The 25,210-nt window shown below is 47.8% G+C and overlaps 4 protein-coding genes across 6 annotated transcripts; 3 read left to right on the forward strand and 1 right to left on the reverse strand.

The window, feature by feature from the left end:
* The first annotated feature begins 3,889 nt into the window (after nucleotides 1-3,889).
* Nucleotides 3,890-8,632, forward strand: LOC136476891 (pentatricopeptide repeat-containing protein DOT4, chloroplastic). Of its 2 annotated transcripts, XM_066474860.1 has the most exons (3): nucleotides 3,890-7,468; nucleotides 7,627-7,752; nucleotides 8,166-8,632. In XM_066474860.1, the coding sequence occupies exon 1, from the start codon at nucleotides 4,072-4,074 to the stop codon at nucleotides 7,321-7,323; it is 3,252 nt and encodes a 1,083-aa protein (XP_066330957.1). In that variant the 5' UTR covers nucleotides 3,890-4,071; the 3' UTR covers nucleotides 7,324-7,468; nucleotides 7,627-7,752; nucleotides 8,166-8,632. The 2 variants fall into 2 exon arrangements, with proteins under 2 accessions (XP_066330957.1, XP_066330956.1); XM_066474859.1 differs by having other exon boundaries at nucleotides 7,627-8,632.
* A 697-nt stretch (nucleotides 8,633-9,329) lies between these two features.
* Nucleotides 9,330-12,834, forward strand: LOC136476894 (small ribosomal subunit protein bS16m/bS16c-like). Its single transcript, XM_066474864.1, has 3 exons — nucleotides 9,330-9,592; nucleotides 9,922-9,967; nucleotides 12,430-12,834. The coding sequence occupies exons 1-3, from the start codon at nucleotides 9,460-9,462 to the stop codon at nucleotides 12,662-12,664; spliced, it is 414 nt and encodes a 137-aa protein (XP_066330961.1). The 5' UTR covers nucleotides 9,330-9,459; the 3' UTR covers nucleotides 12,665-12,834.
* Nucleotides 12,835-12,952: 118 nt separating this feature from the next.
* Nucleotides 12,953-15,730, forward strand: LOC136476893 (pathogenesis-related thaumatin-like protein 3.5). The gene is made up of 3 exons (XM_066474863.1): nucleotides 12,953-14,550; nucleotides 14,675-14,933; nucleotides 15,121-15,730. The coding sequence occupies exons 1-3, from the start codon at nucleotides 14,025-14,027 to the stop codon at nucleotides 15,488-15,490; spliced, it is 1,155 nt and encodes a 384-aa protein (XP_066330960.1). The 5' UTR covers nucleotides 12,953-14,024; the 3' UTR covers nucleotides 15,491-15,730.
* A 134-nt stretch (nucleotides 15,731-15,864) lies between these two features.
* LOC136476892 (oxysterol-binding protein-related protein 4C-like) lies at nucleotides 15,865-18,793 on the reverse strand. 2 transcript variants are annotated; one of them, XM_066474861.1, is made up of 5 exons: nucleotides 18,539-18,793; nucleotides 18,066-18,318; nucleotides 17,738-17,887; nucleotides 16,345-17,106; nucleotides 15,865-16,238 (listed from the first exon to the last, which is right to left on the reverse strand). In XM_066474861.1, the coding sequence occupies exons 2-5, from the start codon at nucleotides 18,270-18,272 to the stop codon at nucleotides 15,969-15,971; spliced, it is 1,389 nt and encodes a 462-aa protein (XP_066330958.1). In that variant the 5' UTR covers nucleotides 18,273-18,318; nucleotides 18,539-18,793; the 3' UTR covers nucleotides 15,865-15,968. The 2 variants fall into 2 exon arrangements, with proteins under 2 accessions (XP_066330958.1, XP_066330959.1); XM_066474862.1 differs by lacking the exon at nucleotides 18,066-18,318 and having other exon boundaries at nucleotides 18,539-18,784.
* Between the last annotated feature and the right edge of the window lie 6,417 nt (nucleotides 18,794-25,210).

The raw sequence follows: 25,210 nt of genomic DNA on the forward strand, positions 1-25,210 counted from the left end.
GGCTCCAAATCATGCATAATTTCAACGCTATTGGAGCCACGGAATCCATCTCCAAAGTGCACTTGCGCAGCAACAGGGGGCACATCCACATTCTGAAGAATGTCTCCTGCAACATCAGTACAGAAATGAGGAAAGAATGAAAGAAATAGATGTAAGGAATGGGGTAAGCTCCCAAAAACCATATGGTTAAGACACTTACTCGGATGATTCTGTGTCAAAAGGATCCATAAGGAGGATCTACCATGGAAACATGAGTCTGACAACCATCTACAAATATTGCATTGGGGGCAGATTGAGCATCGGGAACCGTAGGTGCAATCTGCACATGCAGGTAAGGTTCTAGAACGGGAGGGTCAATGTGTGCCTGGTGATCCATTGCTGGGGTAAACCCATGACGGATGGGATCAACTAACACCCGACGCACAACCACGTCCAAACATTGCTGCTGGCTCTTCATAGCCGATCTCACATAGTTCTCCCACTGATCCGCACAACCAATTGAGATCATTCGTCTAAAGATGTTCGGAGGAGAACCTAGGTGCAGTACACCATCAACTGCAATGTCATCATCTCCAAGGCAATGCAGCTTCTCCCGAGCCTTTGCAACCATCTCACTAAATGAAGGCCTATCATTGAATAGCATAGGCACGCTTTGCATATCAAGAAACTCAACATATCCATAGCGATCGCTTTCAATGGTGCCTCCATGATATATGGTCACTAGGTTGTCTATCTAGTTCAAACACGTAACGAAACATATGTCCTTTAATCAAAATTAGACGATAGATAGTACCTAACAAGTACTTTCTAGCTACAAACTAAGTAATCAAGATAATAGCTACGTATATATATATAGTGTACTCACTAAATAGCTAGATCATATATAGTTAACTAAATATGTAACTACATATCTAAGTAGCTATCTAACTATATCTATGAACCTATGTATCTATGTTACTATCTATCTACATATATATCTCACTAGATCACTAACTAAATCAACTACCTGAGTCATCACATTAACTAGTAAATAACAAATGCCAACTAAGTAGGTACATTGCATATTCATAATTTTTACCTTTCCAACGACTGCTCCGTGGACGTCGACGGAGTCGCAGCGGACGATGGGCTTGGGTCAGGCCGATGATACGGACCGGTGGTGGCACGGCCGGCCGCTGCAGGTGGCGGAGTCGACGATGGCGCGGCCGACGACAGCGGTGGTGCGCGGTGGGCGCGGGATGCCCGGGGCTCCGCGCGATGAGTCCGGCTCGACGGGCGCGGGAGGCACGTCGGCGCTGGACGACGGCAAGGCGGGGCGAGGCCGACGGTGGAGGGCGGCGGAGGCGGCGTGGCGCGGCGCCCAGCCGCGGGCAACGGCGTGGCGCGGGGGGTGGCGCAGCCGCGGGGCGCGGCGCGGGGGGTGGCACAGCCGCGGGGCGCGGCGCTCCTGCACGCCGAGGCGCGGCGCGACGCGGGGCATGGCGTGGGGTGGCCTCGGGGCACGCGCACGGTGGTGCGGCGCGGCGCGGGCGAGGGCGGCGGCGGCGGAGCTCGGCTATCCTAGGGCGAGAGAGGGAGAAGAAGAGAGGAAAAGCGCGGGCCCAATAGGTATTAAAGGCTCGGCGCCATTCACGTTGGCGCCGAGCTCGGCACCATTCACGTTGGCACCGAGCTCGGCGCCAAGATCTACGGCGCCGAGCTCTCTGCCAGGTCATCCACCGTGCCCAGGAGCTCAGCGCTAGAGACGCTGGCGCCTACCTTGGCGCGAGCATCAATGGCGCCGAGCTAAGGGTCCATTTTTTCTGAATTCTTTTCGCCAGGGGTCTATTTATGAGAAACTTTCAAAAAAAAGGCTAAATTATAAAAAATTCGGCCTAGGAGACAGGAGCTTTTTTTCTGCGGAGGATGGTCGAGTGCAGGGGAGCCGTGGAGGTGGCTTTTTTTCTATTGCGGTGAAATCTGAGGTCAGCGCGCCATGGGTGGTGCGGCAGCAAAAACGCCCGCCATACTTTTGTTAAGAAATCTGTGGCGGGATGATTTCGTGGCAGTGGTGTATTGTATCTGAGTTCTGAACCAAACGCCTACCAAAATCAGTGTGGCAAATTTAAGGTTAGGCGTGGCAGCATGTATGCCACGAACCAAACATCCCCATAATTACCCTTAATATGATAGTTTTTTTACTGTTGAAGATGCTCTTAGATGCCCAATACAGACATTAGGTCATAAAGAAATGCTCCAAATTTGCTAATTAGACAAATCGTGTGTTTCAAACGTCAAGTACAATTTGTCTAATTAGAAACACACGATTAGGCATCTTTCAAAACAGTAAGAACCAATACCTAGATTTTAGACCATAAGTCCATATAACATTGAAATCTGACAATGGAAATTAAATTAGTCAGTCAAAGTAGCTATATTAATCAACGGGAAACACCTTGAGATCTAGAATTGTTAAATCCGAAGAGTAAACAGTAGGCATCAAATTCAGCGGCATGTTCGGGAGGCCGTATCGTATCGTGGATTATTTACTGCTGACTGGTTTGATGTGAGAGAAAAACACTGTTCCTGGCTGGAAATTTACGATCGTTTACGAGCAAGCGTACAGGTTGCAGAGCTAATACATTGCAGTTGCACGCTGTATTTGTTTAATCTGCAGCCTGTTCGCTTGGTCGTATTTGGCTTATAAGCCATGGCTTATCAGCCAACGAACAGTATTTTTCTCTCACACCAAACTAACTAACGGTACTTTCAGTCATGACTTATAAGTCAAACATGTCTAAATGAACAGGGCGCTGATGGGCAAAGAACTGAATGACATCCATAGCAAACACATTAACCGATGAATTTGTTAAACTAAATGGGAAAATGCAGAAAGTTCCTTTCCAGAACCAATGCAATGGGAGCTAAACTTGTTGGATCTGAATAGCAGAAAAACAAATAGCAAATCGAGAACAGACGGATTCAGAACTACCACAATAAAAGCTAACAAAAATAAAAGAGCTAAATTGGTTAAATCTGATTGGCAGGCACAACAAACCACATTTTTTTTCTTTGGCTGACTATTGAGACACTCAGTTTTGATAGTGGTTAGGCGCGGTGGCCACGACGTCGCCCGCTCCACCCGCGCTCGCGTTCTGTAACTGCACATACATGTATTTATACCTACAGTGATGCAATACAAACACTTTTGGTCCAATTCCATCTTCCTACAGTGACATTTACATACGGCAGCGAAGGTTATGATTCACAGCAGATTACGTGACAATTCAATTTGCTAATATAATACCACAGGGATTATTGCAATTTTAGTATCAGTTTCCATCATATTAGTGAATTATTAAACCAAACAAATAAGTATCGTCGAAGCAAAGCAGACAATTCCCCGATCGATTTGCTCAGCAACTCCCATCTGTGCCTCGAATCTGATTCAGAATACAAACCGTCAAAAATATTCCTAAACTGAAACTTGGTACAAACTCACATGTGAACAAAACAAACCAAACTTGATGACCAATATGTCAGCTACAAACCAGCATCAACCAGGCTTATCAGTCCAAAAATCAATCAGCGAACAGGCTATGTATCTCCTTCCGTGAAGGCTACACAACACAAGCAAGCATATGCTAGAAAACATTGACAGGGTTAACAATATCTCCATCTCATATTGTGATGCAACCGAATGTTTAATATTAAAAAAACAAGAGTGTAGCGACTAGCGAGTATAAAGCACGCGAGCGAGTACTATTTTAACCGAGTAATTAGATATTTGACTCAACACACATGCATGTAGGTCCCACTTGCCAGGGTGATATCTTATCCCCTCCCGTTATCTCTTCTTTCCCCTCCCACCCCCCCCCCCCCCCCCCCCCCCCCCCCCGTCCCACTCCCGCGCTCTCGTCCGCCCGCCGCCGCTGTCGCTGCGCGCGCTACTCGCCGCCTGTCAGGGTGAAGGAACTCGATACGGCGTGCCGGTCGCCTCGACTCCTCCTCCAATCAAGCAAAGCTGCAACGAAAGAAAACACTGCATTTGGCGGCAGAATTTGAACGCTCCTCCTCCCAGCCACCGTCACCATGGCGACGCCTCCGCTCTCCTCCGTTTCCACTCACCACCGTGCCCCACCACCATGGCCGCCTCCCAAGACTGCTACCAGCCCGCGAACAACCTTTCGGTGTAGCGTGCTGGCGCCACCGGCCGGTCAAGTTCTAGAGGCGGCCACCGCTGCTCCAAGTTCAAGGAACCCGCCCATTCGGGTCCTGAGCTCCGACGTGAACCTGCAAATCCAGCGCCTCTGTCAGGCGGGTGACCTCGCGGCCGCTTTGAGGTTGCTGGGCTCTGACGGCGGCGTCGATGTGCGGAGCTACTGCGCGGTCGTTCAGCTCTGCGGGGAGGAGCGGTCGTTGGAGGCTGCGAGGAGAGCACATGCCTTGGTTCGTGCTGGAACGGGTGGAATCGGGAGCGTCCTTGGGAAGAGGTTAGTGCTAGCGTACCTGAAATGCGGCGACCTGGGCGGGGCAAGGACGGTGTTTGATGAAATGCCTCCTCAAGTCGCTGATGTCCGTGTCTGGACTTCGCTGATGAGCGCGTACGCGAAGGCCGGTGATTTCCAGGAAGGCGTTTCGCTGTTCAGGCAGATGCAGTGCTGCGGGGTTAGTCCGGATGCGCATGCTGTTTCCTGTGTCCTCAAGTGCATCGCTAGTTTGGGCAGCATCATGGAAGGCGAGGTGATTCATGGATTACTTGAGAAGTTGGGTCTTGGGGAAGCATGTGCGGTTGCAAATGCTCTGATTGCGTTGTACTCAAGGTGTGGACGGATGGAGGATGCGGTGCAGGTGTTTGACAGTATGCATCCCCGGGATGCCATCTCTTGGAATTCTATGATCAGTGGATGCTTTTCAAATGGATGGCATGATAGGGCCGTTGACCTTTTCAGCAAAATGTGGTCTGAAGGTATGGAGACCAGTTCAGTGACAGTGCTCAGTGTTTTGCCTGCTTGTGCGGAATTAGGTTATGACATTGTTGGAAAAGCGGTGCATGGATACTCCATGAAATCTGGATTACTTTGGGACCTTGAATCTGTACAAAGTGGAATAGATGACCCTCTTGGATCCAAATTGGTAGTCATGTACGTGAAATGTGGTGACATGGGCTCTGCAAGAAAGGTGTTTGATGCAATGTCCTCAAAAGGTAATGTGCATGTATGGAATCTGATAATGGGCGGGTATGCAAAGACTGGTGAATTTGAAGAAACTCTCTCGCTTTTTGAGCAAATGCATGAACTTGGAATTACCCCAGATGAACATGCCATTTCTTGCCTTCTGAAGTGTATCACTTGTTTGTCTTGTGTCAGGGATGGCTTGGTGGCTCATGGATATCTAGTCAAATTGGGTTTCGGGGCACAGTGTGCGGTTTGCAATGCACTGATATCATTCTATGCAAAATCCAACATGATTGACGATGCAGTCTTGGTGTTCAATAGAATGCCTCATCAAGATACCATTTCTTGGAATTCTGTGATCAGTGGATACACTTCCAATGGATTAAACAGTGAAGCTATTGAGTTGTTCATAAGAATGTGGATGCAAGGACACGAGCTGGACTCAACTACATTGCTAAGTGTTTTGCCAGCTTGTGCGCGGTCACGCTATTGGTTTGTAGGAAGGGTGGTTCATGGTTACTCGATCAAAACTGGATTGATTGAGGAGACGTCTCTTGCAAATGCTCTTCTTGATATGTACTCAAATTGTTCAGATTGGCATAGCACCAATCAGATATTCAGAAGCATGGCTCAAAAAAATGTGGTGTCTTGGACAGCGATGATCACAAGTTATACCAGGGCTGGGCTGTTTGACAAAGTGTCTGGGTTACTTCAAGAGATGGTATTAGATGGTATCAAACCTGATGTCTTTGCAGTCACGAGTGCCCTTCATGCTTTTGCTGGTGACGAATCTTTGAAACAAGGCAAATCTGTCCATGGGTACGCCATCATAAATGGAATGGAGAAGCTTCTTCCTGTTGCAAATGCACTTATGGAGATGTATGTGAAATGCAGGAATATGGAAGAAGCACAGTTGGTTTTTGACCATGTGACGAATAAGGATATAATCTCATGGAATACACTCATAGGAGGTTACTCCAGAAATAATTTTGCCAATGAATCCTTCAGTTTGTTCAGTGACATGTTGCTCAAATTCAGACCCAATGCAGTGACCATGACCTGCATCCTTCCTGCTGTTGCAAGCATTTCATCCTTGGAGCGAGGCAGGGAGATACATGCTTATGCACTTCGAAGAGGATTTCTGGAAGATAATTATACATCCAATGCTCTTGTGGACATGTATGTTAAATGTGGTGCGTTACTGGTAGCTCGAGTTTTGTTTGACCGGTTGACTAACAAGAACCTCATATCATGGACCATCATGATTGCTGGATATGGCATGCATGGTTGTGGAAAAGATGCTGTTGCCCTCTTTGAGCAGATGAGAGGCAATGGTGTTGAGCCAGACGCGGCCTCTTTCAGTGCCATATTGTATGCTTGCTGCCATTCTGGTCTTACAGCTGAGGGGTGGAAATTCTTCAATGCTATGCGAAAGGAATACAAAATAGAGCCCAAACTGAAGCACTACACCTGTATTGTTGACCTGCTTAGCCGTACCGGAAATCTGAAGGAGGCTTTTGAGTTCATCGAGTCAATGCCGATTGAACCTGATTCAAGCATTTGGGTATCATTGCTGCACGGATGTAGAATTCACAGGGATGTCAAGCTTGCGGAGAAGGTAGCAGACAGGGTCTTCAAGCTGGAACCTGAGAACACAGGGTACTATGTTCTTCTTGCCAACATCTATGCTGAGGCTGAGAGATGGGAGGCTGTCAAGAAACTCAAGAACAAGATTGGTGGTCGAGGGCTCCGTGAGAACACTGGCTGCAGTTGGATTGAGGTCAGGGGCAAGGTTCATGTCTTTATCGCAGATAACCGGAATCACACACAATGGGACAGGATTGCAGAGTTTCTGGATGATGTTGCCACAAGGATGTGGGGAGAAGGCCATGGTCCTAAGAAAAAGTATGCTCTGATGGGTGCCAATGATGCAGTGCATGACGAGGCACTATGTGGGCACAGCTCAAAGCTCGCTGTCGCATTCGGTGTGCTGAATTTACCGGAAGGGCGGCCAATCCGTGTGACAAAGAACTCAAAAGTCTGCAGTCACTGCCATGAGGCTGCCAAGTTCATATCCAAGATGTGCAACAGAGATATCATTCTGAGAGATTCAAGCAGGTTCCATCATTTTGAAGGAGGCAGGTGTTCTTGCAGAGGGTACTTCTGAAAGAAACATCAGTCATGTAACTGTGGTTTTGTTTGTTCATTGGCAGAGAGCACATTTAATTCTACTAGCAGTTCTAGCACCACCATATAGCCTTATAAAGATGAAGAGATGATATTAAAACGATGAGGGAAGAGACCTTTAGAAGGTAACAATTTTGTATGTTCAGGAAATAGAAGCTACTGTCCATAGAAATGTAAAGAAATTTAAAATATATATATAAGCATTTTGGCATCTTTTACTGAAAATATTGTTACAAGCAATCTGCATTTGCCATGGTAATTAAAATCCTTCCTGCAACTGTAGCTTGCAAATGTGGGAAGAGGCCTGAGAGAATATTGTTCTAGCAGCTGATGATGATTGACTTATTTGGAATTTTTCATCCAAAGGGGTGTACAGTTCAGTTGTTATACAACATTGTTAATTGCAGAGGTAATGGCAATGTACTTACCTGCTATCTGGAAAACTAACATTCCTTCTTTGGTTGATATGTTTTTTATGTCAATCTCTCAATTAGACAACCCATCTTTTCATTGTGTGTGTAAAGCTGAATTAGTTGAACATGTATTGCACTGCTCAGTAGAGACAATCTGGGTAAGAGATGAAAAGTAGACGATGGTTGTTTTGTGCTCAAGACCTGACTGAAGTAGAATCTATAGCCCACATTTTCTTTGACTGTGTTGTAGTGACAACAGATGTGGGAGTTCTGAAGTTCTTGGATCTAGAGTGTTTTAGAACTCTGAATATGTAGCGAAATTGTAGCTTTGCTATATTAGGCAGTTGTGAGTACGATTAATTTGGCAGCCTTATGGGAGCTGTCGAAACGAAGGAATGAATGTTTTCAGGACAAAAGGTGGAGATGTATGGAGTTGGTTTAGGGAAGATCCTATATATGTTAAAGAATTGGAGCGTGCTCTGTCGCACTTTCTCTATGGATGCTCTTGTGGCAGCCAGGCAGCTATCACCAAGTTGTAGCAAACAGCATAGAAGCCAGGAATACTAACAGTGATACAACGTCAGCAAATTGATGGAGGTGATGCTGCTTTAAGATTAAAGACCTGAAAATTGAGAAGCTATGCACCCTCTGCTGATCTTGATGTCTGTCTTCAACTACAAGATTAATGGTAGAGGACCTAGAACAAACGAGAGCAGTCAGGCTCGGCGACCTCTCGCAGCAGCCTGGGAGAACGATGCCAAGTCTCTGAAGGTTGTAAGAGTTTGGTGATGAAGATGTAATGGTTCCATCTTTTTATGCTGGTGCTGTAGAGATGGTCATCCTGTGAATGTTGTAAACACTTGAAGTGCCCTTTTGCTAATGCAAATGAGACTGGGGCTTTGCCCTATATTTGAAAAAAAGGTACAAAGATACCATCACTATTTTGATAAGTTGTGCTCAGCAAATGAAATTTCATACCATTTATTGCGAACATTACTCGGTGACTGTCAGAACTATCATGGTATCAGCACATAGACCTGCTTATAAAGCACAAAAGGTGCTGCTATTTTGCTGAAACTCAAAAGGCCTATGAGAAGTGGAAAATTACAACAAATCAGCAACAATACTGCATACCTATCCTGAAGAGAACAGTGCATTTGATATTTATGAATCTGAAGGTAACTAACAGTGTGCAGAATCAGGGTTGTTACAGTTTTAGGTTTCTGCCGGTGAAGTTCAGCTAGTACAGTTTCAGATTATGCTCATACAGGTGACAATATGAAGCCCAGCGCACCAATTATATTTCTGTGCCTCTGATTAGGCTCTTTGTGAGCAAGGCAACAAGCTCATCACCTCTTAACCGCAGCCACCCCACCACCACCGTCCACCACAGTGCAGTGTTGGAACTGAACGCATATATATTAGTGCATTTCGTGAAGTCAGGCAGATCGTTTCAGATGGGTTATCATGCGAGAGGTCGCTTTTCACAAGACGAAAATAAACATGGGCCGAGCCCATAGAACTCGCCGGCCCATGGGTTTCGTCCCTTCCTCTACCTCTCCGGCTCTCCCCATTTATTCCTCCACTATCCACTCCCATGCCCGTCCCTCTCAAGGCTAAAAACTTCGCGTTCCTGATCCCCCGCCGGTCGCATCGCGTCGTACCAACAGCTCCGCGAAGGGGAAGGCGAGTGGGGAGCGGAGATGGTGGTGCGGATCCGGCTGGCGCGGTTCGGCTGCCGGAACAGGCCCTTCTACCGGCTGATGGCCGCCGACAGCCGCTCCCCGCGCGACGGCAAGCACCTCGAGGTCCTCGGATACTACAACCCAATCCCCGGTATCGTCCGAGCCTAATTCATTGCGCCTCCCATCAGTTCGTTCTTTGTATTATCTGGTGCCTGTTCCGGTGATCGGATTGGACGATTTCGTGGCGGTTTTTACAGAGGTTGAGGATGTTTTCTATCTCAGGAAGCTCTAGTACTAGTAGTAGTTTAATTACACTGTTGAGATGAACCGAGTATGCTTCATGGTGTTGTGCTGAGAGTAGAGTTTCTTCTCTCTCCTAAATAGTGGCGTTTCCTTGCTTTAACTGCTGAAGTCAAATATTAGCTTATCCATGCGACGATGAGTAATGAAAGTGTTCTTTGTCTTGTTGCTGTTTTACAGGACAGGATGGTGGCAAGAGAATGGGTTTAAAATTTGACCGAGTGAAGTGAGTACATGTCAAATGATTTATATAGTGCATTTCACTTGACCTGTTGTGCATCCTCTAATGGGTATATGCAGGGAGTAGTTATTTTACACGATGTCATTCTGTACCCTCTTTAAACTCCATCAAATTGAAATTGACCAGTAGAAGCAAGCTTGAAAATTTAACCCAATTTTCAATTTAAACTTTGTATCTTGGTGCTCAATAATATCTAAAGCATGATGGCATGAGGTTAATTTCCCATTACATGGAAAACTGTATATATATAATCCATTTCAAGAGATACAATGGAGAATAGACGTTTTATCAAACTTTCAGTATCTGTTTTCATTATTCAACACAAATGATGATATATTGGCCACACATAACCCTCTCCATGATATCCCTCTATAGGTAGCTTGTTTTGTGGTGGATTTCTATTATGGGGCTTAAGCGTTTATGTCCCCACTTTCGTATCAAATGGTGATTTTGCCTTTATTTTTTAACTTTGTGATTTTACCCCTGCAATTTCAGATCGAAGACTGACCTTGCCCCTATTCTATTAAGTCATGTTAACGGTGTTAATTCTGAGATAAATGACAAGTTTGCCCTTGTGGATTTGCCCTCATTTTTATGATTCTTTGTAATTTTACCCCTGTTTTGGATCCAAAGGTTAAGACATTATTTTTGCAAATTTGACAAAGATTTATCAACAAAATTTAACACATATAATGTTTCATTGCCCTGTGCTCTGACCAAAGCTGAAAAGTGCAATATTGTGTCTTCTGTGGAGGGTAATCTTTGTTTTCTATAAAATTTGCAAACAAAAACACCGATTTTTTTTGTTACCGCTTAGCTGAAAACTAATCAAGCAAACTAACACAGAGTGCCTCTAATTGCCATCCTAGTCGCACAAGCATCAAGGTTACAACAGGTGCATGACTAAGTAGAGTGTATCAAAACAACCCTACTCTTTTACTGTGGACATTGCTCATCTGTAAAACATGTAGAATCCAGGTGCATGACCATGATTTAGAACAAATGGTGTCTTAAAAAATTAAATGAATCTACAAGATTGTACCAGAATAAAGGGGATATTCAAAGTTGTACAAATTATCGGGGAATTAAGTTGATGAGCCATACTATGAAGCTATGGGAGAGAGTTATCGAGCATCGCTTGAGAGCAATAACGCGGGTCTCTATGAACCAATTTGGTTTCATGCCCGGAAGGTCAACCATGGAAGCCATTTTCTTAATAAGACAAGTTATGGAGCGGTATAGGGAGAAGAAGAAGGACCTACACATGGTTTTTATTGACTTGGAGAAGGCTTATGATAAAATACCAAGGAATGTTATGTGGTGGGCTTTGGACAAACATAAAGTCCCAACGAAGTACGTCGGGCTCATTAAGGACATGTACAACAATGTTGTGACTAGAGTTCGAACAAGTGATGGAGACACGGATGACTTCCCGATTAGGATAGGACTACATCAAGGGTCAGCTTTGAGCCCTTATTTGTTTGCTTTAGTGATGGATGAGGTCACAAGGGACATACAAGGGGACATCCCTAGGTGTATGCTTTTCGCGGACGATGTAGTGCTAGTTGATGAAAGCCGGACAGGAGTGAATCAGAAACTGGAGTTATGGCGAAAGACTTTGGAGTCCAAAGGTTTTAGACTTAGTAGAACTAAAACTGAGTATATGAGATGTGACTTCGGCACTACTACTCGAGAGGAGGAAGATGTTAGTTTGGAAGGTTAAGTAGTGCCTAGGAAGGATACCTTTCGATATTTAGGATCAATGCTACAGAGGGACGGGGATATTGATGAAGATGTTAGCCATAGAATCAAAGTAGGGTGGATGAAGTGGCGGCAAGCGTCTAGGGTCCTATGTGACAAAAGGGTACCACAGAAGCTAAAAGGCAAGTTTTATAGGACGGCAATTAGACCTGCTATGTTGTATGGTGCAGAATGTTGGCCTACGAAAAGACGACATATTCAACAGCTAAGTGTCGCGGAAATGCGTATGTTGCGTTGGATTTGCGGTCATACAAGAAGGGATCGAGTTCGGAACGATGATATACGTGAGAGATTAGGGGTAGCGCCAATTGAAGAAAAGCTTGTCCAACACTGGTTGAGATGGTTTGGACATGTGCAACGGAGACCTCCAGATGCAACGGTGCGTAGTGGAATCCTAAATCAGGATAGTAACGTGAAGAGAGGCAGAGGAAGACCGAAGTTGACTTGGGTAGAGGCAATAAAAGGAGACTTGAAAGGATGGAATATACCCAAAGACTTAGCTTTAGATAGGAGTGCTTGGAAGACAGCTATTCACGTGCCTGAACCTTGATTACTTCTGTTGGGTTTCAACTCTAGCCTACCCCAACTTGTTTGGGACTTAAAGGCTTTGTTGTTATTGTTGTTGTACAAGATTGTACCAGAACTGCTATTAGGTTCTTACTCTCATAACTGTCATCTTGCTGCAGATATTGGCTGTCAGTTGGTGCACAACCATCAGATCCTGTGGAGCATATACTCTTTCGTGCAGGAATTCTGCCTCCACCTCCGGTGCTAGCTATGGCACACAAGGGTGGGCCTCGCAATAGACATCCTATTGATCCAATGACTGGACGCCCTTTGGACATTGAAGGCCTCACAATTGTTGATGATCCTAGTACCCCGCACAGTGAAAATGGATCCCCTATCGAAGAGGTGGCATGAATGAGGCATGATAGTTTTATCCTTTCGTATAATTAATATGGAAGAGGGGTGTCTTTTATCATTTATGCCCTTCAGATTGGACTGGTAGCTTGTTATATTTCTGCAATGTGAGAACTTTTCTAGCAACTGACATCTGATGATTACTTTATTATCCAAAGTTTGCATCTCAATATGCTCCTAATTTTACTGGTTTTAATATGCTTCACTATATCTCTGTGGAGTGTGAACATAAAAATTCAGAAGTTTATCTTTGTTGACTATTCATTCATAAGCTGTAGGAGTATGTGGGACTTTGAAAGTTGTATGTTTTTTCTTGATTGCCTTGACCTTGTACTGGCCTCTTCCAGGGTGGAGTGACGGCTAAGTTATATGTGACAAATTTTGGAGACCCCCTACTTTTGTTCATGTATGGTTATACTTGTCATACCCAATCAGAAGCAATGTACTTACCCGATCTGATAGTCAAGATGATATTGGCCCCGTTCGCTTCGCTGAAAAAACAAGCTGAAACACTGTTTCGGCTGATTTGTTGTGAGAGAAAAACACTATTCTAGCTGAAAAGACAAGCCAAAAAATACGGATTATAAGAGAAAAACACTGTTCCGGCTGATTTTTGTTTTTTTGGTATCTACAATGGTAGCAGCCGGCATCTGTTAGATACATCTGCTCTTTGTTTATAACAGTGACATGATTCAGTTATTTGCAGTAGAATCATTTCCATTGCATGTGAGGAATCGATGCTTTTCTTGTATTGGTCTTACTGCCGCAAGACAAGTTCACCCACCTGGAAGCAATGTTCAGTGAGCCATATTTTGCGGACCAAATAGGATGTTTCTTTCATTAGTCTATAAATGGAAAATGTTCGAGTGCTAACTCAAATTAATTCTGATTGAATGCCCGGTTTTTTTGTTTGTTTATTTATTATATATATTAGTGTGTGGATTGGAATGGTCATATGGTAGTGACTTACATATCATGATGATTCATGAACAACAGCTCTTCAGGTCATATAGTTAGTTGTGCACATTGAGGATTGATCAACATTGATAACAAGGTATATTCATTCTACTAACAAGTACTATCAGTAGACTCCTACATAGTAGTAGCCCAATTTCACTTTTATCCCTTGCATTGTTACATAAGGTATTTCTTCTCACCGAGGCCACCCAATCCTCGAGAAATGCTAAAGCGGCTCACCAAGAAACCTTTTCTTTGGCGGCTGCAACCCAAAACATTATAAAGCCTGCAACCACACGTCCCAAATCTCTTCTCAGTTCTCCTGAATGCCGTCAAGAACATACGTGATTTTGTAGCCAAGTGAAACTCCAAATCAGTAGTACTTGAAGACCAGCAGCACACCATGGAAGAAGCATCAAGAGGCTGCAGTTCACCATACTCGCTGATCTTCGTGCTAGCGCTGGCCCACTGGTGCGTCATCGCAATGGCGAGCTCCACCTTCACCGTGTCCAACTACTGCTCCCAGACCATATGGCCGGGGACGCTCGCCGGCGCGGGCACGCCGCAGCTGCCGACGACGGGGTTCAGGCTCGACCCGGGGCAGAGCGTGCAGGTCCCGGCGCCGACGGGGTGGTCCGGCCGGGTATGGGCGCGCACGGGCTGCGTGTTCGACGCGGACGGCAGGGGCACGTGCCAGACCGGCGACTGCGGCGGGCGGCTGGAGTGTGCCGGCACCGGCGGTACGCCGCCCGCGACGCTGTTCGAGGTCACGCTGGGGAAGGGGACCGCGGGCGCCGCCGACCTGGACTACTACGACGTCAGCCTCGTCGACGGGTACAACCTGCCCGTCGTCGCCGTCCCGCGGGCGCGGCCGGGCGGCGGCGGCGGCGGGTGCAACGCCACCGGCTGCATGGCCGACCTCAACCGCTGTACGTTCCGTCCGCGTGACGTGTGCGCGCGCCCATGCATGTCGTGTGGCGTGTGCTAACTACTACCTGCTAGTCTTGGCTGCTCTGATGACGCGCGAAGCTTTGTGTGTCGCGTGTGTGACAGCGTGCCCCAGGGAGCTGCAGGTGGACTGCGGCGGCGGCACGGTGGCGTGCCGGAGCGCGTGCGAGGCGTTCGGGCAGGACCAGTACTGCTGCAGCGGCGCGTACGCGACGCCCACGGCGTGCCGCCCGACGGCCTACTCGTCCGTGTTCAAGTCGGCGTGCCCGCGCGCGTACAGCTACGCCTACGACGACCGCTCCAGCACCTTCACCTGCCACAGCGCCGCCGGCTACACCATCGCCTTCTGCCTCCCTCCCTCCGGGTAACTCGCCAGTAGCCACGTACATTTCACCGCATGTAGCCAGTAATAACACACTTCTCGGCTGTTGCTGATCGGAATCCACACGCACTGAAATGTGTTTCCATCTGGTCAACTTTGCCCGGCGATCGCATGCCTGATGAGATGACTGCCACAAGTTCAGAATTCATATCCTTGTCTGTTCGCGCAGGTCGCACGACTCTGGCGCCACTCCCCTCGTTTTGCCGCCGCCAAATGGGCAAAGCACCAGTGGCGGCAGCGTTGGCGGTGCTGACAGCATGCCGCCCCCGCCGCCTCCTACTGTTGGCAACGGCGTCGGAAGCGCCAACGAGGCGCCCCCTTCCACTGACAACGGTGGCGACGGAACCACCGGCCAGGCGCCTCCTGCTACTGACAAAGGTGGCGTCGGAAGCACCAATCTGCAGCCTCCTCCGACTGACAACGACGGTGCCGGAGGTACCTACCAGAAACCGTGGATGACGATGTCACTAGCGAGCACGCTACACGATCAGCTGTGGCTTCTGCTGCCTCTGCCTGCAGTGCTCTTGCTACTCCTCTGATCACCCTCCCTCGCCATGAGCCAATGAAGCTCTTGTAGGATTCACTGACGGTAGCAGTTCCCTATAGGATTCGCTGACAGTAGTCCCCATAGCAGTGGTAAAATCATACATCATGCCCAGTTAAGACGGAAACATGTACAGACTGGATCCGTTTATGTAGATTATGGAAAATAAAACACGCTGTTCATCGTTTGTTCCATGAAAATGTTTCTGCGTTGCTTTGTCACTTTCGTGTGGTGGATTCATAGATTTTTCAGAGCCCACTTCGTTTCCTTAACTGAATGCTCAATTGCCGCCGATCTGTCATCACTCATCAGAAAGCCGTCCCTGAAGAAATCGTGGCTACCATGCACCACACGATTCTCAAGCCGACGAAGAACAAAGAGATATAGATTCAATGAGATTCATTCAGGTTCGTTCGTCGTCGTATATCATCAGTGAAGTGTCAACAAGTAGCACTAGTGATCTACTAGTAGTGTCATGAGGAGGATGAGGAGGAGGGGACGACAATAGGCGCCGGCGGCACCGTCTCCTCCAGCGGCCAGCACTCCCAGTCGCCGTCTTTGTTCTGCGACAGCGAGAAGTGCTTGGGCGTCCACACCTCCCCCCTGTCGTTCCTCTCCTTGGCGAGCCTCCTCTCCGTGTCCTCCACCCGCCGCTTCGCCTGCCCGGCCGTCTCCCAGTCCTTCTTCAGGATCGCCTCGCTCACCTCGCCCCAGACCACCGCGGACTCCGACGCCGACACGCCCTGTGACAGTGACACGATCGACAACATGCATGCTCATCATCAATCACAACCGGCATTAGAGGCAGAGCCTGTAATTAGTTAACAGTCGTGTCGTGTCCTCTCCTACCTTTGGGTCTTGCACCACGGGCGTGGCGAGGTCACCAATGGCGAGCTGGGCGTCGTAGAGCACGGAGACCTCACCAGTAGCGACGTCCTTGATCGAGACCTGTCGGTCCCAGAACCCATCGACCTCACACAGCGTCTCCTCAGGCGCAGCAGACCGAAAGATCCTGCCCCTGACGCACCGCGCGTCGCCTCCGCCGAACCCGAGGAACGAGCGGCGGGTCCGGCAGTAGCTGAGCTGGGCCTCGAGCCCGGACTGCGCGCAGACGACGCGGACGTCGCCGGCCCAGTCGACGCCGGGGGACGGGAGGAGGCGGATCACCAGGTTGGGGCACCCGACGACGTACGTCTCGCCGTGCCGGGGAAGGCGCAGCTCCCGCGCGCCGCGCACCGCGGCCTCCACGCTCGCGCCGTGGAACCGCGGCGCGGGGCTCTGGCACCACACGAGGCGGACCTCCCCGCGCGCGTCCGTCGCGTGTAGCGCCGTCACGGGAGGGTGGTGCGAGACCTGCTCCAGCAGGACGTTGAGTCCGCCGGAGGAGCCGGAGGTGGAGACGTGGTGCGTCTCCCCGAGCACCGGGTTGTAGGGCGCGAAGCCGAAGATGGGCGGGCGCGTCGTGGAGATGCTCCACGCCACCACGGCCGCGAGGCGTTTCAGGCTGTCGGCCCCGCGCGCGCACCGACCCAGCAGGTCCTCGCCGGCGCAGTACACCCCCTCGCCGTACAGCTGTAGCTGCGACTTGGGCAGGTTGAACGTCGCCGGCAGCTGCAAAATCAATTCCAAACGTTAGAATTTCATTCATTCGTTCAATCAGACACTTGTTGCTTTTATATTTTATGAATAGAAAATTCGAATCAAACGGTTCGTGTTGAGGAGTCCTTGTCCGCAACTAAAGTAGGGTGAGTCAGATGGATGGAAATCATGAGAGAAGGAACATTGATTAGTTGACGCCCAAATTAAACAACCGAATGCAAAGTCAGAGACGCGCAAACTGCTCAACTTGTGTTTGTTGTTGGGTTCGGAGTATGCTCTGTCTAGCTGACAAGGGCTGACCTGCTAGTAGGGGCCTGTTTAGATGCCGAAATTTTTGGTTGTTATTTGGCAATTAGTATCTAATCATAGTCTAATTAGCTTTAAAAGATTCGTCTCGTGGATTTCGTCTAAACTGTGTAATTAGTTTTATTTTTTATTTATATTTAATACTTCATGCATGCGTCCAAAGATTCGATGTGACGGAGAATTTTGAAAAATTTAGTATTTTGGGAGGGAACTAAACGGTACCTAGGTACTCACCCTAAACTCGTGAGTCAGTCAGGACACGAGCGGCACGTACGGTCAGGACGCCTAAAGTTAAGCCGATTTGTTTAGGGTGCTCCATCATCACGCAGGCACGTACCTGGAAGTGGGAGAGGTCCGAGCCCGGGCGGACGTTGCGGAAGAGGCTGAGCACCCGCTGGACGAGGTTGGCCGGGCGGAGCTCCGCCGCAAGGCCGCCCTCCAGCGACAGCGGCGGCGTCAGCACCGCCGCCTCGCACTGCGACTCCGCCTGGATCACATCACATCAAAGTTAGACACAGCGTTCAATTCGTCAGGTTGAATAACATCTCTTTTGTTTTCAAAAGGAGAAGGTTTATTATAATAATTCTTAGTAGACAATTACTAGTTCATCAAATGGACTGGACGGTAGCGTCGGCCAGCATTTGTCAGGGTGCAAACGAACTTACGAACGCGACGATGTGATGCAGCGGAGGCCACGGGGCCTGCAGCCAGCGTGCCGGCGCCGTCCGTTCCAGAAACGCCCCCGCCCCCGTCTCCGCTCGGGTGCCGGAAAACGCGAGGGGCGACGGAAAGGTGCAAGGACGGAGAGCCTCAAGCTGCAAGGACGGCGTCGTGATGGTGGAGCACAACAGCTCAGCACGCCAGCCGCGCATTACCGGGCGGTTCTTGTGTAAACGGAACCTTCTCCTTTCTCTCTTTCTATATTATACCTTTAACGATTAGCGAAGGTCTTAAAAGCTAAGCAAGCTAGCGATCGAGAGGGAACTGAAGGCCACACACAACTTGCCACGTGACGTCCGGGGAATCTTAGCTTTATGTATTTATTCGACCGACGGCGGTGGCGGTGGCCGGAGTGGGGAGGGAAAGCACACAGTACGGCCTCGAATCAATCAAGGAGAAGGCAGGCAGGAGAACGTACCATGTGGGCGGGCGCGCCGGCGAGAGATGATTCAGGAATCGAGCACGAGCTACCGCCGGGGACGAAGCGGATGACGACCAATCAATCAATCAATCCCCCTCCGACGCCAAAATTTCCAGCTCCTTTGCACCGTGTTGGGCAGGGGGCTAGCGCGTCGTCCATCTATTTATATCCGCCACGCATCATATCGATCGCGCGCCGTCCCCGTCCTCTCGTGAGCCAGCCAGCGGCGTGGTGACGTCACCTCCTCCGTGTCTGTGTGGTGTGAATTGTGAAATCCGTCTGTTGGCTTGGACCTGCTACTCTGCCTATTGGCACGCACACGCGTATCGCTCGCTCCAGGCCGAAAGCGCGCACCCGGCCCGGCCCCATGCTTGGTGGACTCATGCGTGGTGCACGGATGCTGCTGCATCCAGCATCCAGCATCCATATGGAAAAAGCCCCTCCTCCATCTCCATGCGTGGTCGCCGGCGGAAGGGCCGCGTCTTCCCATTTCTACATGTGAACGAAACGGAGCTTGGCAGCTTGCTATATATACGCATATGTTCCTTTGTTCCATTTCCATTAAACTACTACTACTCGGTTTATAAAGTTTCTATTCATACAACTTTATATTAAAAACATTATATATATATATATATATATATATATATATATATATATATATATATATATATATATATATATATATATAAAAGAGAAACATAGAGACGAAACGGCAGGTGGGCCTGCAAAAACATCAGAGAAACCACTTTGAAATGGTTAAAAGGGACATTTTATCTGTTTTTTGAAGTTAACTTGTGCCTCCTCACCACCATCATCATCGTCGTCGGGGGAGGAGGAACATGACACCACCGCCCTCCCTTGGCGATGGGTGGTAGAAGTGTGACGCTCAGGCTTAGTGCTTCTCCTCATGGATTGCAAGGTGGAGCTCAACCTCGTGTGAGGGTCAAGCTCTGGCCGCTCCTGCTCCTCCTCCTCATCAGCCTCTGAATCTATGTTGGAGAGGCTAGGGAGGTTGTCAAACCTCGGCGGTGACTGTACTGGAGAAAGAGGTGGTAGCCCTACACGCTCTCTAGCCTCTTGGTTGGCTTCACAGTTTTCCAACCGATCATCATATGTGGTCCTCGCTGCATAGGTGCAAGTGGTGAAAATGCTTTAATCCATCTCCCAAACTTCTCCATCTTCTTTTCCTTGCGGGGCCTAGAGCGAGAGGACTCAAGCACGTTCTCAACTGATGGAGAGCGTCTCACTGCCTGCTAGCACCTTAGGCTTGGGTCTTCTCAATCTTATAGACGGTGTGGAGACTATTTTTATCAAACTTGTAACCGGTGACCCTCTTAATCATGAACATGAGATAGGGGGCATAGGGCATCCCCTTTCTCCCACCCTCCATGGCATTCCTCAGCTCACGCCACGTGAAGTGAGGGACATTGAACATGTCACCTCTAGGAGCAAACCTAGCAAGCACATTTCTCACATAGCCATTAAGATCTGAAGTTGCTCTATCCTTGGGATTTATTGTGTGCCTGATCAGATTGTTTAGAATGTAGTAGTAGCTCTTCAAGCCATTGACCTTACCATCTGCACTTCTCCTGTCAATCCACATATATGCAATGTCACGGATCTCAGCTCTAGCCTCATTATGAATATAAGTGAAGCCCTGCTACTCCTCTCCAGAACCAAGGATCCGGCTGAAAATCACAAAGTCAATCCTATAATGTCGTTCCTCAGTCATCCAGTGAATCTCATCAGTGTAGATGTCATAGAAGAAGGTGTCATGAAACTGGGCTAGCACTTCCTCATTCTAATTGTACCAGAAGCTCATGATATCAGTGAGGCCAAACAGCTCACAAGCCTTGATCACTTGTTGAACTCAGGCTCATTCTTCCCCTTCATCTGCTCCCAGTCAACATACTGCATCTTGACAATCTTTGACGTTTTGGAGTTGAAAATCACTGAGGCATAAAAGTTAGAATGAAACTCATTCTAAAACCTGTAGTCCACCCCCAAATCCTTTGGCTGCTCATAAGAATTGTTCTCACGTGCTTCTTCCACCATCTTTAGCTTTTTCGTATAGTTGAGCACAGGATGAGCACGTGTGTCAACGAGACGCCTCATGATCACTTTCTTAGAATACTCTCTGATGTAACCTCTGTCAAACTCCTCAAGGTGAGGTGGAGTATTTGGGCAAGCACCTAGAGGAATGGTGCGGCTAGCCCTCTCCAAGTTCTCCTCCTCCTGGATCAACTGATCCCTTCTCCCCTGTCACTAGCATCCCCTCAGCCTACTACACCGCTGCTGCCCTATGTGGTTCTGCCACGACCACGACGAGGCATTTGCTTGTCATGAGGCTCGGTCATCTTCCTCTTTCGCCTCCGGTCATCTTCACCTCCGGAGGCCATCTACACAAAAACATAGACTAAAATGAGAACTGTACAAATAGAGAGTAGAAGTTACCCTATAAAGCAAGTTAAGTACTCAAGAAGAGTCAACGTGCAAGCGAGGGAAGCAGCTGATGTGGTACTGCCCCTAGACATGCGGCACTACCATGCCTGGGAGCGGCACTGCTGCACCAGCTGTTTCACCAAGACTGCATTTTGCATTTTCTTGTCTACTAAACTTACTTCATAATTTAACTCTCAGCCCACTATACAATCTCAGCAAGTATAGTTCTATCAAGAATATGGAGTTGTTGATGCAAAAGTGGATCTGCAAACACAAAGGGCTAATACCCGAATCGATATCCAAAGCGTGCCAGTCGATTTGACCTGTTAATCGACAAGGATGAAGATACGAGTACTTTGGTCCTGACAACAGCGATACGAAGAGGTACTCACGCGGAACTCGAGAATCGCCGAAGGTCGCACTGAAACAATGCAACTCGCCGAATCAATGAGAACTCGTAAAAAGGAAAAAATATGCAAATTGACGAAGTCGCCGAAAAGTAGGTAGATGCAAATAGGAGTAAAAATTGGTTTTTGATATTGATTCTTTTTTTTATTACATTGCCCCTCAATCTATATTTATACCCTGATCTAAAGAGACATAACCAAATACGACTAGGACACCAAGTCCATATCTAAGGAAACACGTGACTCTTACATGAATCATACTCTAACAAATATAGAAAAGGAAATCAACTCCTATCTATTTCCCTGTCCGCCTCAATTACGATGGAATTCTCACCGACCTCCTTTCCATCGGCATACTTCCTGTTTCATCGGCATCGACAATAACATCTCCAACCTTATCGGCAACGCCCGAGTCTAAATCAACCTTTCCATCGATCACCACCATTCATCGGCAACCATCTTTACAAGCTGATTTTCATCGGCTGTCAGCGTATACAGTAACTTTCCTCCTACCGATTAGCCCACTCTGATAATTTTGACACGTGCAAAAAACGGTGTCAACACATGCCCCCCAATTTCGGAGTATAAAACCATTAATGCTCCGAAATTTACTCCAGATAACGTTTGCCTTCGCCCAATTACCGTAACTCATCCTCCAAGCCAAAACTTGATCTGTTATCAAATCTAGTCCTGATTCACGCACCTCAATAAATATCGCACAATTTCCAACCACTCTTGCCCTGATTATGGTTAAGATACCGAAACAATAATCCATCGGCAAGATCCTAACATAATAATGCCGCCATTTTCAGAATTAAAATATCCTGTACCGAGATCTCTTCCAAGTCATGATTACTTGCCATCAAATCATCTGTACAATCCCTTGATTATCGTGCGAACAGTTACCATATCCATCTGAACCACCTCGACCCACATGCGCGCGGCATAGAGATAAGTCTAGAATACCCCTACTCCAAGCGGCTTATAAATAGATTTCTCCGGAACGCTCGTCTTCTACCCTCAGACTCCAATCTTTGGCATTCTCTCTTTCCGGCGGCGACTCCGACGAACAACTGCGCGACCTCAACCAACAAGAACTTTTCTCCAGCGTCAACCTCGAGTCTCCAGCTCGTGCCCCCATCTACCTCAAGATAATGGCAATCAACTTCGACGTCCCTGCGGTTCGTTCCACTTCCGTTACTTTTTACCTCGATTCCTCTGGTCTTTGCGAGTTCATACAGTTAGTAATTTTTCTCTTTTTCTTTGTTCTTCAGATCCTCTAAACTTAGGAACTTCGCAACAAATTAGTTATTCCAACCGATCAGCCGCATTTCCAATGCCTAGGACCAATGGGCAACCCAGATCCAACTGATCTGATTAATGCAGAGGTTAACAGAATCCCTTTTAGAGCCCAAAATTTCTCTCTGAATTTATGGAAAGATACATTCCGATCTTGGCCCAAAACCACCAAAGGGTGGAAAGATTGGTACTTGAGGGTCAACAGGTCGATGCAAGTACACTAGGCAGAACGGAAGCTAGACCAATGCATTAGGCTATCCATTGCCGATATGCAAAAGAACGAGTCAATGATGATTGCAGCTGCTTACTTCTGGTTAGACACAACAAACACTTTTATGTTTGGACATGGCCCAGCTACTCCCACACTTGCCGATGTCTACATGCTCACTGGCTTGGACATTTCAACTGCCGATGAAGGCTCCATCTATGGCAGAAAATTTGAATATAGGGTGAATACCCGCAACATCGGCGGTTGGACGGGATATATTCAAGAATGCCAGAGGACCGGGACAGTTAACCAGAAGGAACATGCCACATTCTTGAATATGTGGTTAGAAAAATTTATCTTCTATGGTCGATCAGTAGGACCAACCAACGCCTTCCTCCCTGCGGCTGAACTCTTGGCCAATGGTGTAAGGTTCTCTCTTGGCCGATACCTTCTGAGCTCCACTTATCATCTTCTTCATCAAGTGTCTCAAAAACTTTTGCTTGGCGAACCCATCGACAACTTAGGAGGCCCGTGGTGGTTTATCAACATGTGGCTGAATGCCCATATGCATAAACGTTTGCAATGGGACTTCTTTGCCCAACAATTCCCACGAGAAATTGCTGAAGACCACATGCTTGGGGATGAGGAATCGGCAACACGCTCACCCCTCAATTTTGGTGAAGCCATAATTGTCCTCCCTGGAACAGAGGCCAATGAAGACCAGATCGGCAGATTCTTCCAAAGCTTCTACAATGGTCTTTCTCGTGATCATAGGGCCTGGGTACCTTATATTGACGAAGAAAACAGATTCCCCCTTCTTTTCAACTTTGCCGATGACACTCTGAATCAAGATAATGAACTCATGATGGCCATCATTACTCCCAGGGCAATCCCAGTAAACACATTCGGTAGCGGGAAAAACACCAATATCACGTATGAATTTTACAATCCATCGGCAGTATCCCATCAATTGGCTTTTGGGCAACTGCCAATCAAACTTTGTTTTGCCGATGTGATCAAACCCAGAGAAACAATCACCTGCGGAACAGATTGGAGCAGGGTAGTACGACTCTTCCCCGATGCCGATACTACAGATGTCGATATATCCATCTGGACGCCAGCATCTTTCATCACCGAATCATATAAGCAATGGTGGCGAGAGTGGAGGGAACAACTGTTTGCAACATCTGCTCACACATATCGGCACATGATCGACCCTGAATATGCCATTCCCGATGACGCAGTAAGTTTCTTTTAACTCCCTTCTGCTTTTTCCTTTCATATATCGGTAACTAACTTTCTCATGACAGGTTAACAACCCAGCACCATCTATGAGCAAAAGTGGGAAACCCTTCGATCTTCGGCCTGTTTCCCCGATATCACCGATCGGCTACAACGCCCCCACCTTAGCTGCTTTGACTCACCAGAAGACCCGTGCCAAGACCATCACCTCCAAGTCCAAATTGGCTACAGCTAGGGCCACTCCATTGGCTGCTGCTACAACCCTGATCAAGGCATTCAAGGTAACAACCCTGTTTATTTCTACTCATGCCGATCACAAACTGTATTAACATTAATCATCAGGGTGTAAGAGCCGCTGCTGGATCGTCATCGGCAATTCCTCCGACATCAAGCACCACTACCTCTGACAAACCTTCAGAGGTATTCCTTTGATTTTACATTTTATCTGTTAAATATCATACCTTACACTTGTTTTGCAGCAACAAATGGGTACATCGGCAAGCATACCAGATGTTCAAGCTCCACAACCAACAAGTGCTGATGCCCCCCAGCCAACCGTTGCTGAGGCCCAAGCAAAGCGCAAAGCCTTAACAGATGCCGAGGCACAGCCAAAACGACAGAAGTCCATGCCAATCCCCACATCTGCCCCAACGTCTGCAAGCCGGCCAGAATCAGTCAATGCAACTGAGCAAGCAGTTAATCCTCCTGTACAGGACATACCATCGGTCATCATACTCCAAGGGCCAACCACCAATGAGGCCACAGAGGATATCCCATCGGCAAGCTCAGCCGATCCTCCACACGGCATACTCCAGGCTACTTCCTCCAGCCAAGTACAGGAAATTGCCTTGAAACAGGTAAGCCGATTGACCTAGTCGAGTTATAATATTCATACTTATCCTTAACTGACCTCTTTTTCTTTTTCTCAGGAACAAGACTCCCTAAACAGCCTATTTTCCTTTGCCATTGACGTTTCTGACGATGATGGAGAGGAAACAAGTTCTTCCCTTGCACTAGGAACAATATCGGCAGAAATTAAGTCCAAGTTGGAAGCTCTCCTGGACTTGT

Source organism: Miscanthus floridulus, chromosome 8, assembly GCF_019320115.1.
Source record: "Miscanthus floridulus cultivar M001 chromosome 8, ASM1932011v1, whole genome shotgun sequence".
Classification (NCBI taxonomy): domain Eukaryota; kingdom Viridiplantae; phylum Streptophyta; class Magnoliopsida; order Poales; family Poaceae; genus Miscanthus; species Miscanthus floridulus.